This window comes from Cnephaeus nilssonii, assembly GCF_951640355.1.
Source record: "Cnephaeus nilssonii genome assembly, chromosome: 6".
Classification (NCBI taxonomy): Eukaryota; Metazoa; Chordata; class Mammalia; order Chiroptera; family Vespertilionidae; genus Cnephaeus; species Cnephaeus nilssonii.
The window spans coordinates 21,819,511-21,835,704 of record NC_137077.1 but is presented as its reverse complement, the minus strand read 5'-3'; the positions used below and the strand labels follow the sequence as shown (position 1 = coordinate 21,835,704).

Below are 16,194 nucleotides of genomic sequence, written 5' to 3'. Positions count from 1 at the left end.
ATTGCCTAATGAAGAGAATTTTTTAAAAATCTATAAAGCCCTGGCTGGGTAGCTCAGTTGATTAGAGCATCATTCTGATACACCAAGGTTGTGGGTTTGATCTCCAGTCAGGGCACATACAAGAATCAGTCAATGAATGCATAAAAAAAGTGAAACAACAAATTGATCTCTCTCTCCCTCTCTGTCCCTCTCAATAATCATAAGAAGCATAGATGCTAATTTGCTGAAGATTATTTATTTTGAGACCCCTGGGTAATGGATTTTGTTAATATATATAATGTGATTTTAATTAAACCAACTTAAAAAAGACTCCTATTAAAGATTTTTAGCATTTTAACTGGACCATTGTTGTTCCTCTGGCTCTGAGCTGCAGAAGAGTCAAATGAGTAATGAGTTGGCAGAATCAGGGCAAAGGAGATAAATCTGAAGGTTCTTTTCTTTTAATCTGTGCAAAAAAAGAGATTGACAATATGTTTAGTTGGCGGTCAGCAAGAACAAGAGAAATGCAGAATATATTTTAGAGTAGAAGGCACAAAATTGTAACTTCATTTTGGTGGGAGGCTGAAGTGAAGAACTTCAAGACAATATTGATTCTTTGTGCTTCTGTTTTATCAGGCCTACCATGAGAAAATGGACAGGTGTTTTAGCTTTGCATGGCTGCAAGAAGAACACCGGACTGCTCAGCACGTTGCAAGACATGTTTTCTCCTTAAGTGGAAGTTTCATTGACCTGGAGCCTGTGGTTGGTACCCTGTCCTGTGACCAAACTCAGACTATCAGGGCACACTATATACTCAAGGTGGCGGCCACTGGGGAACTGAAGGAGCTCATTTTCTATTACCTGGTAAGAATAAAGCCTCAGATATATTTGGAGTTTATCAGTAGACAGAAGTGGTGAATGGGGCCAGGAATGTAAAAAAAGTATTTGTGCACTACTATCTTGCTTTCTTATCCAGGTTCCGTTGATTCTTTATTTTCAGGAGGTTGATTCTCTGTAGCAGAGACTCAACAATCCAAAGGCGGTTATGTGGCCCAGTCAGTGTGGCTCAGTGGTTGAGCATCGACCTATGAACCAGGAGGTCACGGTTCAATTCCCAGTCAGGGCACATGCTGGGGTTGCAGGCTCAATCCCCAGTGGGGGACATGCAGGAGGCAGCTGATTAATAATTCTCTCTCATCATTGATGTTTCTATCTCTCTCTCCCTCTCCCTTCCTCTCTGGAATCAATTTTTTTTAATAGGTTATGTGGAGAATAAGGTGTTGAAAACAGTGTCAGGCTCAAGAAAAGTTCTTTTCTCTGCTGATTTTTCCTTTCAGATCATGGCTAAGGGAGGCATCGTCAGATCAGGAACACATGCTCTGCCTGTAGAGCCAGGAGACAGTGAGTATCTTCCAATCAGTCTCCCCATTTCCTTGCCAACACATCCACCCTTACTGTGTGACAGTTCACAAATGGGGAAATCATTCCCATTATCCCTTTACATTAAGAAAGGGGACAAAAGTCCTAGCAGGTTTGGCTCAGTGGATAGAGTGTCGGCCTGCAGACCTAAGTGTCCTGGGTTCGATTTCGGTCAAGGGCACGTACCTCAGTTGCAGGATCCCTCCCAGCCCAGGCTCTGGTTGGGATGTGTGCAGGAAGCAACCAATCGATGTGTTTCTCTCACATCGATATTTCTCTCTGTCTTTCCCTCTCTCTAAAAACCAATGGAAAAATATCCTCGGGTGAGGATTAAAAAATAAATTGGGGGGGAAAGAAAGTAAAGATCCTCCTTATAACTCTTTGGCATTTTTTGATTCAACAACAGTCAACAGAGAAATTTGCTTACCTGCTATGTGTGAGGCACCCTGCTAAGGCACACTTTTTTTTTTTTTCACACTAGTCTTTTCTGTCTGACATTAAAATAAAAACTTTTTAAAAATCTAAGCTTCCTTCTATTTTTAACCCTAACAACAAATGTACATTGATCATCTTTAATCTTAGTATTGCAAAGAAGAAGAGAGTTAAGTATCATGGAGGGGAGGGTTTTTATTTTTTGTGCAGTCTCTGAGCTAGGCTCTTTATGAGGATGCATATTGTGCTGCGGACGTGAAATTGAGTACTTCACACATGAACTTGAGTGCACTTCACGAATAAGTTAGGAGAAAGGAAACCAGTATTATTTTCTATTCTAATTAAATCTATATTGAGGTTTAAATCACTGAAAAGAGAACCCATGAACATTCTTTTTTTTAAAATATATTTTATTGATTTTTTTTTTTTACAGAGAGGAAGGGAGAGGGATAAAGAGTTAGAAACATCGATGAGAGAGAAACATCCATCAGCTGCCTCCTGCACACACCCTACTGGGGATGTGCCCGCAACCAAGGTACATGCCCTTGAATGGAATCGAGCCTGGGACCCTTCAGACTGGAGGCCAATGCTCTATCCGCTGAGCCAAACCGGTTAGGGCCCCATGAACATTCTTGTAATTAATCTAAACAAAGGCAAGTATTTCACCAAATTCCACACAACCCCGGTGCTAAACTTAACAGTGCTTAACAAACTTATTTGTTCCAAGTCTATGATTTTTCTTTACTTTTATGGTTTCTTTCCCTACCAGGCTGTTTTTAATATCAAAACAATATTCAAGAAGATTTAATTTAAAATAAGCTATTAATCAGCACTTTCAATAATTGTTTGAAATAAACATTAAAGAATGCTGCAGTTTTGAATATCATTTTCTGCAATATTTACGTAGAGATCGATACAGTGATCTGGACCCTATTGCTTGCAAGGTTCCCCTTCAATCCATCTTGTTGCCTGTTTTTCTACTTTCTTCTAATAACGCAGCATGTAACACACTTATAGAAATAAGTGTGTCTAAAAACACTACTTATCTAATTTTCTCTGATATTTTAATTTGTGCATAACTCATAAAAGAAATAATCTCTGACTAGTAATATAAAGAAGACTCCGTTAATTATTTACTTAATGAACACATCACAAAAAATGTATTGAAAGTAACTGAGGCAGTGATTGAAAGGAATTTCTCTATATAAGTAATTAAATCACATTTATTTAGAATAAAACTGTTTTAATCACACATCATCATTACATTATTAATTGCCAATTTGTTCTCCACTAAAGAGTTACTGAAAACTCTTCACTGTGTTAGATTAAAAAAACAACTTGTTTCACAATTTGTCTAACTCAACCCTTTAAAGTACTTAAGTTTAGCTTACTAATATAATTATTTTTATATGCTATTTTGCATAGTGTTTTAATATCAGGATACAAATGATTAATTTCAGAACTATTTCAAAATCTGTTTGAAATCCAGAATTCAGGTTTTTAATAACAAAGCCTTCACAATTTTCATTACCAATAGGTCACTTTCCTCCCAAAGCTTTCTTCCTCTGCCAAAACATTACTAAGAGGTTATTTTCCCTCCAAAATTTCCTCTGCCAAAAAAAAAACACAACTGTACCATAACTTCTCTTTCCATTTTATAATATTTCAATCTATTCTTACCTTGTACGGTTAGCTCAACACAACAAATACAAGGGTTGACATTTCCCTCATTTTAGAGGGGAGCTTACTCTTTTTAGAATTATAAGCTGAAACTTGATCTCTCCCAAGATACAAAAACATGAATGCCATAGTACTGCCTTTCTGATCCCCAAGAAGCTGGGAAAGGGGAAATTGGGGAGTTGTTAAATAAGTATAGAGTTTCAGATTTGCAAGATGAAAAAGACCTGGAGATCTGTTTCATAGCAATGTGAATATACTTAGCACCACTAAAGCATTCTTAAGAAATGGTTAAAATGGTAAATGTTTTTGTCTTCTTGTCACAACAACAACAAAAAAGGCATATATTTGAAAAAAAATTTAAACTCTATGATTATATCTTACAAATTACAGCTCTATCTTTAAATGGAAAATCATCTCTTGTCTGAAATCTAAAAGAAATGGTTGCTATTCGTCACAAAATAAATGTCTTATTCTTAATTTTTAAATGAGTCCATCAGGCTTTAATTAAATATGTATATATCAGCAGAATGCTTTTGAGCTATTCAGATTTAAGTTCGTTTCGGCATAAATAAGGTATAAAATCAGGTAAAGATAAGCGTGAATGTAAGGAACTTGAACTTATTCTACAATGGAAGTTGTGAAGGGAGACATTAGCCTATTAATTTTTACCCCTTCACTAGAACGGCACTACAGAGGTTAAGCCACTGAATGCACAGGCACAGTTCTCGGTTGGATAAGACCTAGTAACAGCGTCCTGACCTATGACCATTTTGTCTCATTCCCTCCGTGCCCCAGTGAAAGGCAGTTTTTCCTTAGCCTTCCCTGTGAAGTCAGACATTGCTCCCACTGCACGATTGTTCATCTTTACCATTTTCCCAAGTGGAGAAGTTATTGGAGACTCACAGAGTTTTGAGATTGAAAACTGTCTGGCCAACAAGGTGAGTGTCTTTAGCAAAAAATCACAAGAACACAAATAAATGGTATCATAGGTACCGCCTATTTTACCACAGAGATGGGGGGGGGGGGGGGGGAATGAATCCAGAAAAGTAAAATGAGTTGTCCAAACGTTTCCAGGCAGCTAGCACAATAATTTTCCAATGCCACAAAATTGCTTCCACATAAAACATAATTTAACTTTGTATCCACGGTGCCCGATTCCACTGATTCAATCGTGTGAGGTCAGTAAGATGCTGTGACTCAAAAGCTTCAAAAACTTGAGGAACAGACAGAAAAACTTGATTATGAATCAGAGGTAATGATGTGCCTCTAACAGTCAAGCAAAGCATCTGTCCCTAATGACCCTCCGTTGTCTCCTTAGGGCAACACAGCCTCTCAACAGCACAGGCAAGATGAGAAAAGAGGTTCCTCCCTGACTGATGCTTCCGAGCACGGTCATGAAAGCTGAATGTCAGGGTGACCCGGAGATGTGGTCTCTGCAGGAGGACACCAGCAGAAGTGCGGGATGACTGTTCCTTCCTGTCTCGCAGGTGGATTTGAGCTTCAGCCCAGACCTGAGTCTTCCAGCCTCGCACGCCCACCTGCGGGTCGCAGCTTCTCCCCAGTCGCTCTGCGCCCTCCGAGCAGTGGACCGCAGCGTGCACCTCCTGCGGCCTGAGGCAGAGCTCTCCCCGTCCTCGGTGAGTCCCCTCAGCCTCAGGGGTTAGGAAGGGCCGCGTGAGGCGCTCAGAGCAAGGAGAAGGCCCTGTTGAGCGTGAAATGCAGGAATATAATAAAAATATTTACCATCTGTCTAGTATTTTATAGTTTCTCTAGCTCTCTCACACATTTTCTCATTTACTCTTTCCAGCATCCCAGAGAGTAAGTAACAGCCCTATTTTATGATGTAAAAACTAAGGTGTGTAGCCCTTGCCGGTGAGGCTCCGTGGATAGAGCATCGGCCCGCAGACTGAAGGATCCAGGTTCAATTCCTGTCAAGGGCACATGCCCAGGTTGCAGGCTGAGTCCCCAGTAGGAGGCCTGCAGGAAGCTGCCAATCAATGATTCTCTCTCACTGACGTTTCTATTTCTCTCTCCCTCCCTCTTCCTCTCTGAAATCAATAAAAATATGTACTTTTAAAAAAGAATTTTTTTAAAAAAAAAAAGCACTTAGGTTGGTAACAGTTGAGAGACTTGTGCCAGCTTACCCGGAAGTGACATAGCTGAGACATCATTCTGAAACTGCCTACAAACCGCCGTCTCCTTCTTGACATAACTTCCATTCTTATAAGGAATCAAACCTGAACCTGTTAACTCATGCTTTCCAATAATCTTACTGAAAGCTAAATTTTGTTAAGATGTAATACTTATATAGGTCATGCTAAAAAAAAGAAAATAAATTAGTAAGTTGTTTAAGTTAAATCATTGTGGGCCAAAAAAGAAAACAAATTAAATCATTTTTGGTTAGTGGAGTAATTAATTTTATAAAATTAATACAAGCATGTCATGAAACTTTTGATGGATCTAACAATGTATGTCTCTAGAGTACTTGGGGGTCTGTAAAAGTGGTAATAAATGATTCACAAATTATTTTCAATTAAAAAAAAAAGAACATGACCTTATCACACCTCTGTCAGGAATGATGATTCACAGACTAAAATTTTAAGTCTCTCCTTTTTTCTAGAATCATATAATTCATGGTGGTAATATTTGGAGTGTCATGCTGATTTATTGCTATTATCGTCAGCAGCAGCAGCAGCACACGGCGTACTGAGTCTGTTGTAGGAGCTAGGGAAATACCAGTCAACATAACACAGTCCTTATCTTATAGAGCAGTGACTTGAGAGAGACTATAATAAAAGGTTTACATGGCTCAGAAAAATAAAAGGTGAAATACTGGCTAATAATTGGCATTAGGAGGAAATATTTTCAAACGTAGGGTTTTTTAAGAGAAATCTACCAGCAAAAAGGGAAAATTCAGAGACTACTTTTCTAACCTATATATGGAACTACATTACTCATATTTTGAATTTTTCAGTATAAGTCAATCAAATGATATGTTATTGGATTTATCATTGTCAAAAAGTTATCACTGGCAAATTTTATAGCTTTCATTGCCTCAGGCATCAATATTTAAAAGGATCAATTAACTTGCTGTTTAGAAAGTATTGTTAAGTATCAATGTTGGAAGATAAATCAGTACTATTGCAGTTTCTTTGGAGTTTTATTCTAGTTTCTACTTCTCAAACTTCAGTTGTGTGTATTAAATTTTAAAATTGTGAGATAGCTATGTCAAGGATCATGATCCTGTTTTTAATCAACAAAATTAACATTCTTCAGAATGAAAAGTATAGTCAAAATTCTTCTCAACCTTAATTAGAATTTTATTAATAGGTCAAAATATCTCCTGAGAAATAAATAAATAATAAAAAACATCTCATAGCATAATAATTATTACACAGAAGATAATGACTATATTTCTCTATTTGAGTTAGAAGAGGGTATTAAGTTAATCTGAACAAGGGAATTTTCTCTTTGGGTACTTTTTCTGGAGACGTGCCTTGTTTTTTTTTTACGTTCCCTATTTATGGTAGTCTATTCTAAGCTCTTTTTTTTCCAGTTTGTATTGAAGGAATTTCATCTGCTCCTCAATATTTTAAGTCTACCCTATTATGTTTAATCATATAATTTTTAAAAAATATTTTTATTGATTTCAGAGAAGGGAGAGGGAAAGAGAGATAGAAACATCAATGATGAGAGATAATCATTGATTGGCTGCCTCCTGCATGCCCCCTACTAGGGATCAAGCCCACAACCCGGGCATGTGCCCTTGACCAGAATCAAAACTGGGACCCTTCAGTCCACAGGCCGATGCTCTATCCACTAAGCCAAACTGGGTAGGGTTAGTCATATAAATTTAACAATTGTTCCAGTTGCATAACAAAGCTTTGAGTGTTATGGAGGTAGGAAAGAATTATGAACAAAATGGAAGGTTTGTGTTCTTCAAGTTTTAAAAATCTTTAAGCTCACTTGCTTTGAAAATGGCCTGGAAAACATTGGTTGAGCTCATATAGAGAGTACATGCTCATTTGTGTACTTACCTGGCTCTTCTACTCAAGAACAAAGATTAATAAGTTAGTTAACTCCTAATGCATAACAATTGTCCCCAAAACTTAGTGGCTTAAAACATTTATTATCACTTACTATGGATTAGGAATCCAGAGTGACTTAACTCAGTGGCACTAGCTTGTGAGCTCATAAGATTGCAGTCAGCATGTTGGAAGAGCTTTAGTTATCTGAAGACTTGATTGAGGTTGGAAAATCGACTACCAAGATGTGTTTCTCCTCCAGTTGTCAGGAAGCTTCAGTTCCTCACCACACAGTCTTCTCCATAGGACTGCCTGAATGTCCTCATAACTTGACAGGTGATTTCCTTCAAACAAGTGACTCAAAAGAGAGAAGCTAAAGCTACAATATTTTATGACCTAGCTCTGGAACTCATACACCATCATTTCCACAAAACTTGTTAGTTATAGATGTCAGCCCTACTCATTATGGGAGGAACCACACAAAAGCACGAATGTCAGAAGGCAGAGATTATGGGGGGGGGCAATTTGGGAGGCTCTCTTCACAGTCTACCCTCAGACTCCCTGTGATTCATGATCTTCCCGCCATGTAAAATATACTCACGTTTCTCCCTAAAATTCTCATTCCAAAATAGCAACAGGTTACAGACTGAACCACATCATTTAACTTGGTTCTAGGCGCATATGATACTCCTTAGATATAGTTCCTCAAGTACAGTTTCTCTAGCTATAATAACCTTTAACTAAAGTGTACAAAGTTATTTACCCCCCACACCCAACATACAAGGGTGAAAAGTGGCATATGGACACTCCTGAGGTTTGTTTGTTTTTTCTTTTCCTATTTTTTAAATTAAATGTAGTGGGATAACATTAGCTAATAACATTAAATAAATTTCAGGTGTACACCTTTATACTATGGCATCTGTAGACTCTATTTTGTGCTCACTACCCAAAGTCTAGTCTCCTTTTGTCACCTTGTGATTGACCCCTTTACCCTCTTCCTCCTCTTCCCACCTTCCTTCCCTCTGGTAACCATCATTCTCTTATCTGTATCTATGAGTCTTGGATTTTTCTGTTTGTTTGTATGTTTTTGTTTGCTCATTTGTTGCTATTTGTTTTATATCTAAAACTAGAGGCCTGGTGCACAAAATTCGTGCATAGGTAGGGTCCCTACACCTGGTCAGCGATCAAGGCCAATCTGTGGGGTGACTGGCGGGGCAATCGGGGGCCCCCAATGGCACCCACCTTGGCTGGCCTAGGGCCTGCGGGCTGGGAGCAGCTTCTGCATTGAGTGTCTGCCCCCTGGTGGTCAGTGCGCGTCACAGTGACTGGTCGTTCCACTGGACCTTCCACCATTTGGTCAATTTGCATAATAGGCTTTTATTATATAGGATATGAGTGAAATCATATAGTTCTTGTTCTTTTTCACCTGATTTATTTCATTTAGTATAATACTCTCAAGCTCTATCCATGTTGTCACAAATGGCAACATTTCATGTTTTTTATAGCTGAGTAGAATTCCGTGGTATATATGTACCACATCTTCTTTCAAAGAACACTGTCATCAATCATCTGTCAAAGGGCACACCTGTTTTTTAAAAGTGGGGAGGGGGGAGCAGGAGGCACACAGGAGTTACTGGTCCATAGCAATTCTGAGATCCAGCCAAGCAAATGTTGGAAGTTATTTGGTATGACTCAGCCTTACTCTAGACCAAGAATAAATATCCAGGCCTCTTAGTTCCATCCTGTAGGTTCTGGGTTCTCTTTTTTGGTCATCCTTCTTGTTCCTAAAAGTGACCTGTGTTTGCAATTGTGTAGACAGTGTTCTATTGACTATAGATGATATGTAGTCATTGATGTACCTATGTGGTTCTATCCAAGAACAAAGCTCAATAGAAATAGAAGTTTATAGATGGCAATAATTCTTACCTAAATTTCTCAGAGCATTGACTATTCATCCAACACAGAAGCAAGTTAGATCTCCTTCCCATATTTGGTCTAGTTTTATTTCTAAACTTTACAGTGAAGTTTTTCTTAATCCTTGGTAATTTAAGATTCTATTATTCCATTGAACTATTTTCCCAAGTAGATCTTACATTTTTAGAACAAAAAAACACTGTTAAGGAGGTGGAAGAGGGTACAGATAAGGATAAATAGTGATGGAGAAAATAAAGTAAAATTCTTTAAAAAAAAACACTGTTCAAAACACACAAAATTTTTAACCTCTCTAAGGTACCGACAGCATGAAGATCTTTAGGAAAGGGATAATTATCATACTTTTCTCAGTTTACTGTATATTTCAAAACAAGAGCAAGTATGAGTTCTGTCTTTAATTTCTCCACTGTTACAGGTATATAATCTGCTACCTGTAAAGGACCTCACTTATTTCCCTGAAAATTTGGACCAGGAAGAGGAAGAACAAGCAAACTGTCTTAATACTCCTCATATTAGTGGAAGAGACTTCTATATTCCCTCAGTAACTTATGATGAAGAAGATATGTATGGCTTCTTAAAGGTAAATTCCTTACTACTTACTAAGGTACTAGATTATGAAAGTTTGAATGTTAGTAAAACTATATATATATATATTTGAAGAAATTGTTTAACCTGACATTTCATTGAGATATTCTTAGTTATATTTAGTTATTTGAAAAAGATGCTCAATTATACAATTCTAAAAAATCATAAAGTACTGTAATTTTACCATTCTATATTTCTTGAGTGTGTGTATGTCCATGGAATTAATATAACATTAAGGGCATTGTAATTAATAAGTTAATTCTAAGGAAAAAGTATTTCATGCAGTCTAATCATTTTTACAGGGCATGGGATTAAAGGTGCTCACCAACTCTAAAATCCAAAAACAGAGGTCATGTTCAATGAGTCACACACCTGTACTACTAGCTGAACCTCTAGGAATGCCCGGATTATATGGAGGTAAAAAAAAAAAAAAACAAGTTGCTTTTAATTTCATGTCACATCCAGCAATATTACTTAGTGAAAAAGGTAAAATGAGATACAAAATGTAGCCTTATTTCATTTATACATAGAGAAACAAAGATTCTGATAAGATGCTTCTTGCTGAGATCATTTAGCTGGTAAATGACATGGCCTGAACTGACTGGAGTTGTTTGTTTGTTTAGATGAGTCAGATACTTTAGGGTGCAGAATCATATAAAATTCAAGATTCTAATGTATATAAAAGAGGAAAAACAAAATTTATAATGGAAAAAGAGAATAATTCTAATTGTAGAATCAGAAAATACACTCGTAGATATGCTATATATGAAAGACTAGAAAGGAAGAGAAAGGCCTCACTGGTGTAAAAAACAAGTGTAAACATTGCAGAGATCGCTCATAATCCAGGGCCAGAAAACACCAGAATAAAACACCAAATAAAGCAGCCCTTTTCCAGGACCTTCAATTTCCCCTTAAAAGGTCTGCCCAACCCCCAGGTACACTTGCAGCCTATTATCCAACCCTTTTTCATCTCTCTCTCTCAAGGTATTCTGGCTAGTCCTTTCTCCAAAAGATCCCTTGATGTCTGTCTATTAATAAAGATTAACATCTTTTGAGTTTGGGATTATAAATCTGAGGTTCTATGCGTGAAGTGGACCTGTAACGCCTTTTCTCTAAGCCTCTAAGCCTCAAATACTTCATTTATATAAATTGAAGTAATGTGACTAAAGGCACTCTAGGGCATTTCAAAATCCCAATAGAATAAATATTATGTACCAAAACAAATTAAGAATATTGACTGTTTAAAATTTGTTTTCTGTGTTCCTTGACATTGAGCCTATCACACTGAATCATATGATATTAATATCTATCTATAAACCAGCCCTGTCATAAAGAAAACAATGCCGTCAGCTCACTTTTAAAGGACCATGTTTTTCTCCAAATATAACCTTCAAAAATAGCACCAATTCCAAACAGTTTCTTAGCAATGGGAACTAAGGTAACTAAGATGCTTTATAAATGAGGGAGATTAAGGAAAAAGAAAATAAACATGAAAATTACACAGAAAGAAGTTTGAGCTTAAACCATAAAAGTTTGAGGGAGAAGGAAATTTTCTGGAAGTTGATAAGAAAAGAACTTCAGGCACATGATATAACAGAAAAAAATAACTTCTAGCCCTAGCCAGTTTGGTTGAGTGGATAGAGCACCTGAACTGAAGGGTTCCAGGTTCCATTCCCAGTCAAGGGCACATACCTCGGTTGCAGGTTCGATCCCCAGCCCTGGTCAGGGCATGTGCAAGGAGGCAACCAATCAATGTTTCTCTCTCTCTTTCCCCTCCCTTCCACTCTCTCTAAAAATCAATGGAGTAAAGCATCGAACAGACCATCGAATTACAGCCAGAAGGCTGGGGAGTGTTGGGGAGGTGGGGAAAGAGATCAACCAAAAAACTTGTATGCATGCATATAAGCACAACCAATGGACACAAGACTGGGGGGTGGGGGGTGCGATGAGGGCATGCAACGGGGAGGGAGGGAGGGGATACTGGGGGAAAGTCAATGGGGGGGAAGGAGATATATGTACTACTTTGTGTAATACTTTAAACAATAAAAAAATAAAATAAAATGAAAGCCAAAAAAAAAGAAAAGAAAAAAATCAATGGAAAAAATATCCTCAGATGAGGATTAACAAAACAAAACAAAAAACTTCTAAAATGTGATGAATATACAAAGGAGATTGAAATAAGTAGATATAAATTACTCAGGTATGTGAAGCAATGGAAGAGCTAAGAAAACTGGAATATTTTGTGAAAGTTATTGAAAATAATTTGAAGAACATAAATCCATTCATTCCCATGACTGTTTGGGATGTCACCGAGCAACTTCAGTGTTTGATGTCAGGGAACAGTAAATATGGAGAAAATACTTTAATACTGTCTCTAGGGTCTCGGGGAGAGAGAGAGAGAGAGAATGAGGCAGAAGGTTAATCCAAACAGGGTAGTAAAATCATGTTGGACAATGATAGAAATGATTAGTGCCTGAAACGGTAAGAACTAAGTTATAAATATGAAAGTTATTATTCATGTGTCCAGTAAATTTTGATTGAATACTTGCTAACCTACTTTGTGGACATATAACAAATATTGAGAAGAGAAATCTCCAATTATATAGAAGTTACATTTTAATGGGCATAAAGGGAGTATAAACAAAATAAGCAAGTAATTACATAGTTTATTAGAAGGTAATAAATTCTAAGGGAAAAATTAAATAGGGTAACCAGTGAATGTCTTACCAAGAGAGTAAATTTTTAGCAAAGATTTAAAGAAAGAGAGCCAATTAAATGCCTATTTAGAAGAGTGTTGCATTCATAAAAAGCAACTCCAGTAAAACACCTATGGAGCATTTATTATGTTTCAAGAGAGAGGTGAAAGGTAGATAGATTAAATGATAGATAGGTGATAGATAGATAGATAGATAGATAGATAGATAGATAGATAGATAGATAGATAGAATAAATGAAGATAGATGATAGATAGATTTCCTTAATTCTTATAGCAATCTTTTAAGGTAAGGATGTATTTTTATCACCATTTTCTCCTTTTTTGTTTTTCTGGCTCTATTGAGATATCAATAACATATAACATTGTGTAAGTTTAAGGTGTACAATGTGCTGATTTGATATGTTTTTGTGAAACGATTACCACTGATGCATTAGCTAACACTCCATCACCTCACATATTACCATTTCTTTTTTGTGGTTATCATCATTTTTGAAATGGAAAAACTGAACCCAGAAAAGTTAAGTAGCTCAGCCAATAAGTAAATGGGGGAATGTGAATCGAATCAGATACTTTGACTGCAGACTTGGGTTTTTTAACTATTACACTATTTTGCCTCTCAAAGGCTCTAAGGTGAGAACTTATCTACCCTTTCCCGTTTGTAATATTCTCTTTGTCTCAACCATAGAGATATTCCAAATGGAAATATCTCTCTTTTGGCATCTTGAATTCTTCATTTCTTCTTTCCATAAAATAAATAGAATAAAATGTAATAATATAGCCTTGTTATCAAGAGAGCAATAAATTTACAAGCTTCAATATAGTAAGCAGATATCCTTATTGATATTTTTAAATTCTATTCACTCCAGTGGTAATTCAAACAGTTTCCAATATAGCCACCACTCATGTTATCTAAAGAGAGTTTTACCTTTTCTGCTCAGTTTTTCTATGGAGGAAACAGTACTCTCAGACCTTGAAAACCTGCCATTTCCCCCTACAATCCATAAAATCATCTGCAACTGATCTTGTACTTCCAGCCTCCATTCACATACATGGACTTTCTACCTGTAAAAAGCATTCCTCTCTGCTCAAAGAATGTGGACTCAACAAGTTATCTCCAAAGTTCTACAACTCTCAGGAGACAATCCGAGCAGAAAAATGGAAAATTTGCTCTCTTAAGCCTTACACATGCACCATGAAATAAATGAATCCTTTTTCCTTAACTAGATTATTATTTTCTCTTATTTTAGCAGGTATAGCAGGTCTAGGGAGTCCGTATATTTCTCCACTTGGTGCATCTGCTGCAATACCTGGAAATAGTATGCCAAGTCCAGAGCCAGTCTCCGAAACGGTGCGGAGTTATTTCCCTGAGACCTGGATCTGGGAGCTGGCCATGGTGGAGTAAGTAACATCTCTCTCCTCTTTTTGCTCTGGGTGAGGCAATGTGACCCCTCCAGCATTTTCAACTTGAAGATAACCTTTCTGAAAAGTTCTAAATAATTGTCTTAACCTCTTACCCTTTCATGCAAGACCTAAGAAAAACACTTTTATTGTATGGGCTTCCTAGTATAATTGTCTCTCGGCACAACAAGTCTAAAATAATTATTCCGAAGACTGCCAGAAAATAGACATGGAAGCTAAAAATATTCAAATTCTATACTCCCTAATGCCATCCAAGGAGTCTTGCATAAACAAGATTGGATCAAGCACATAAAGAAATCAGGCTACATAAGTGTGATGGTTTATTTGTTGAATCATGAATCTTAAATATGCTTTATGGGACTGGACCATAGTGAGGATAGCTTATGGACCAAACTGAATCATATTCACATATTTCTATTTAAAATACATGCATGTGTGATGTGGCCATGGACAGATAAGGGAAAGAGATATCATTTAGTCCCTTTTACTTTCCCACCTCAGGCCCCAGTACATAATCTAGTGTCCACATGTGTACTCGCACATGAACCCTTTAATGGATTTCATTCTTGACAGTCCCTTTACACATATTGATTCTCACTTGAAAAAAGACATTTTGCCTGCTTACTCTCTGTTCTTCCTATTGCCATCCTCGCCAGCTCATCAGGCGTGGCTGAAGTAGGAGTAACAGTCCCTGATACCATCACTGAGTGGAAGGCGGGGGCCTTCTGCCTGTCCAATGACACTGGACTTGGCCTCTCTCTTCCCACCACTCTCCGAGCCTTCCAGCCCTTCTTTGTGGAACTCACAATGCCCTACTCTGTGGTCCGTGGAGAGGCCTTCACACTCAAGGCTACTGTCCTAAACTACCTTCCCAATTGCATCCGGGTAAGAAAAATGAGGGTGAATTGAAAGGGTAGATAGAACTTTGGTCATTCAGCTCCAATTTGTTCCCAAGACTATGGATAATTCTTGGAATTATGTGCTAGCACTGCAAATAAATAGTGCTAAGCAAGATGGGACATGATCAGAAAGATAACACAATGACATATGAGCTACAGGTACTAAAACCACAGATCTCTAATCCATATATCTTTTTTATTATTATTATTATTTCCTGAATCTTGCCAAATCCTGACACAAGATAGGCTCTTTGGTGGGAAAATTCTTGGGTTACATAGAATTTAGTTTTCTTAATTTTGTTGGTGTTGTTCTTTAAGCCTTCATCTCTAAACTCCCACAATACGTACTTTTAACTTTTCTTGTAGCGCTTATCTCTTTGTAAATTATGTCATAGTTTTGTGTAGAGATTATCTCCTTTATAATACAATATTGTCTAGGTCAGGATCCTCTCCTCCAAAATTTGCTATGTGTTATATAGAACAGAGATGTAATATATGTTAGAGAAAGTGGGGAGAGGGAGGAAGGAAGAAAATCTACACAGGAATTAAGAACCATCAGGTAGGGACCAGCAGGTACTGCTCCCAGAGGCAATATCTGCATATGTCAGATATGTAATCTAAATGCCAGCTCCTCCTAATAAATAATCAGTCTTGATTTGTGTCACTGCCATTTTCATGCTTCTCAAAGCACATGTGAAAGTCATAGTCTTTTTCCAAATCCCAACTGAGTGCAGCACCTCACAGGTGGCCCCAATTCCATGACTCAGTGTCTCTCCATATTCTGATAATATTTATCTCTATGCCCCACTTGTGGGGGGTAGGTCAGTGTGCAACTGCAAGCCTCTACAGCCTTCCTGGCAGCCCAAAATGAAAAGGGGAAAGAATCCTACTGCATCTGTGTAAATGAGCGGCAAACCTTGTCTTGGGCAATAACTCCTAAAACTCTGGGTGAGTGACATTCTCCCTCCCTCCCCTCCCCCTCCGCCGCCCCCCCCCCCCCCCCCGCCAAATGTTTGCCAATCAACAGTGGATCTCTGAATACTGCTTACATCATATTCTTTTTTTCTTTTTTCTTTTTTTTTTTTCTTTTTTTTTGCTATTCACATGG

The 16,194-nt window shown here is 37.6% G+C and overlaps 1 protein-coding gene across 1 annotated transcript in view; it reads left to right on the top strand.

Moving 5' to 3' along the window:
- Positions 1-16,194, top strand: part of LOC307100997 (pregnancy zone protein-like) — a 46,946-nt gene that overhangs the window by 15,249 nt on the left and 15,503 nt on the right. The window contains exons 12-20 of the mRNA XM_079773709.1: positions 616-843; positions 1,317-1,380; positions 4,306-4,448; positions 4,998-5,147; positions 9,883-10,047; positions 10,355-10,469; positions 14,016-14,166; positions 14,844-15,072; positions 15,908-16,034. Of these exons, the coding sequence (XP_079629835.1) occupies positions 616-843; positions 1,317-1,380; positions 4,306-4,448; positions 4,998-5,147; positions 9,883-10,047; positions 10,355-10,469; positions 14,016-14,166; positions 14,844-15,072; positions 15,908-16,034 (1,372 nt within the window). The remainder of the gene's footprint in view (positions 1-615; positions 844-1,316; positions 1,381-4,305; positions 4,449-4,997; positions 5,148-9,882; positions 10,048-10,354; positions 10,470-14,015; positions 14,167-14,843; positions 15,073-15,907; positions 16,035-16,194) is intronic.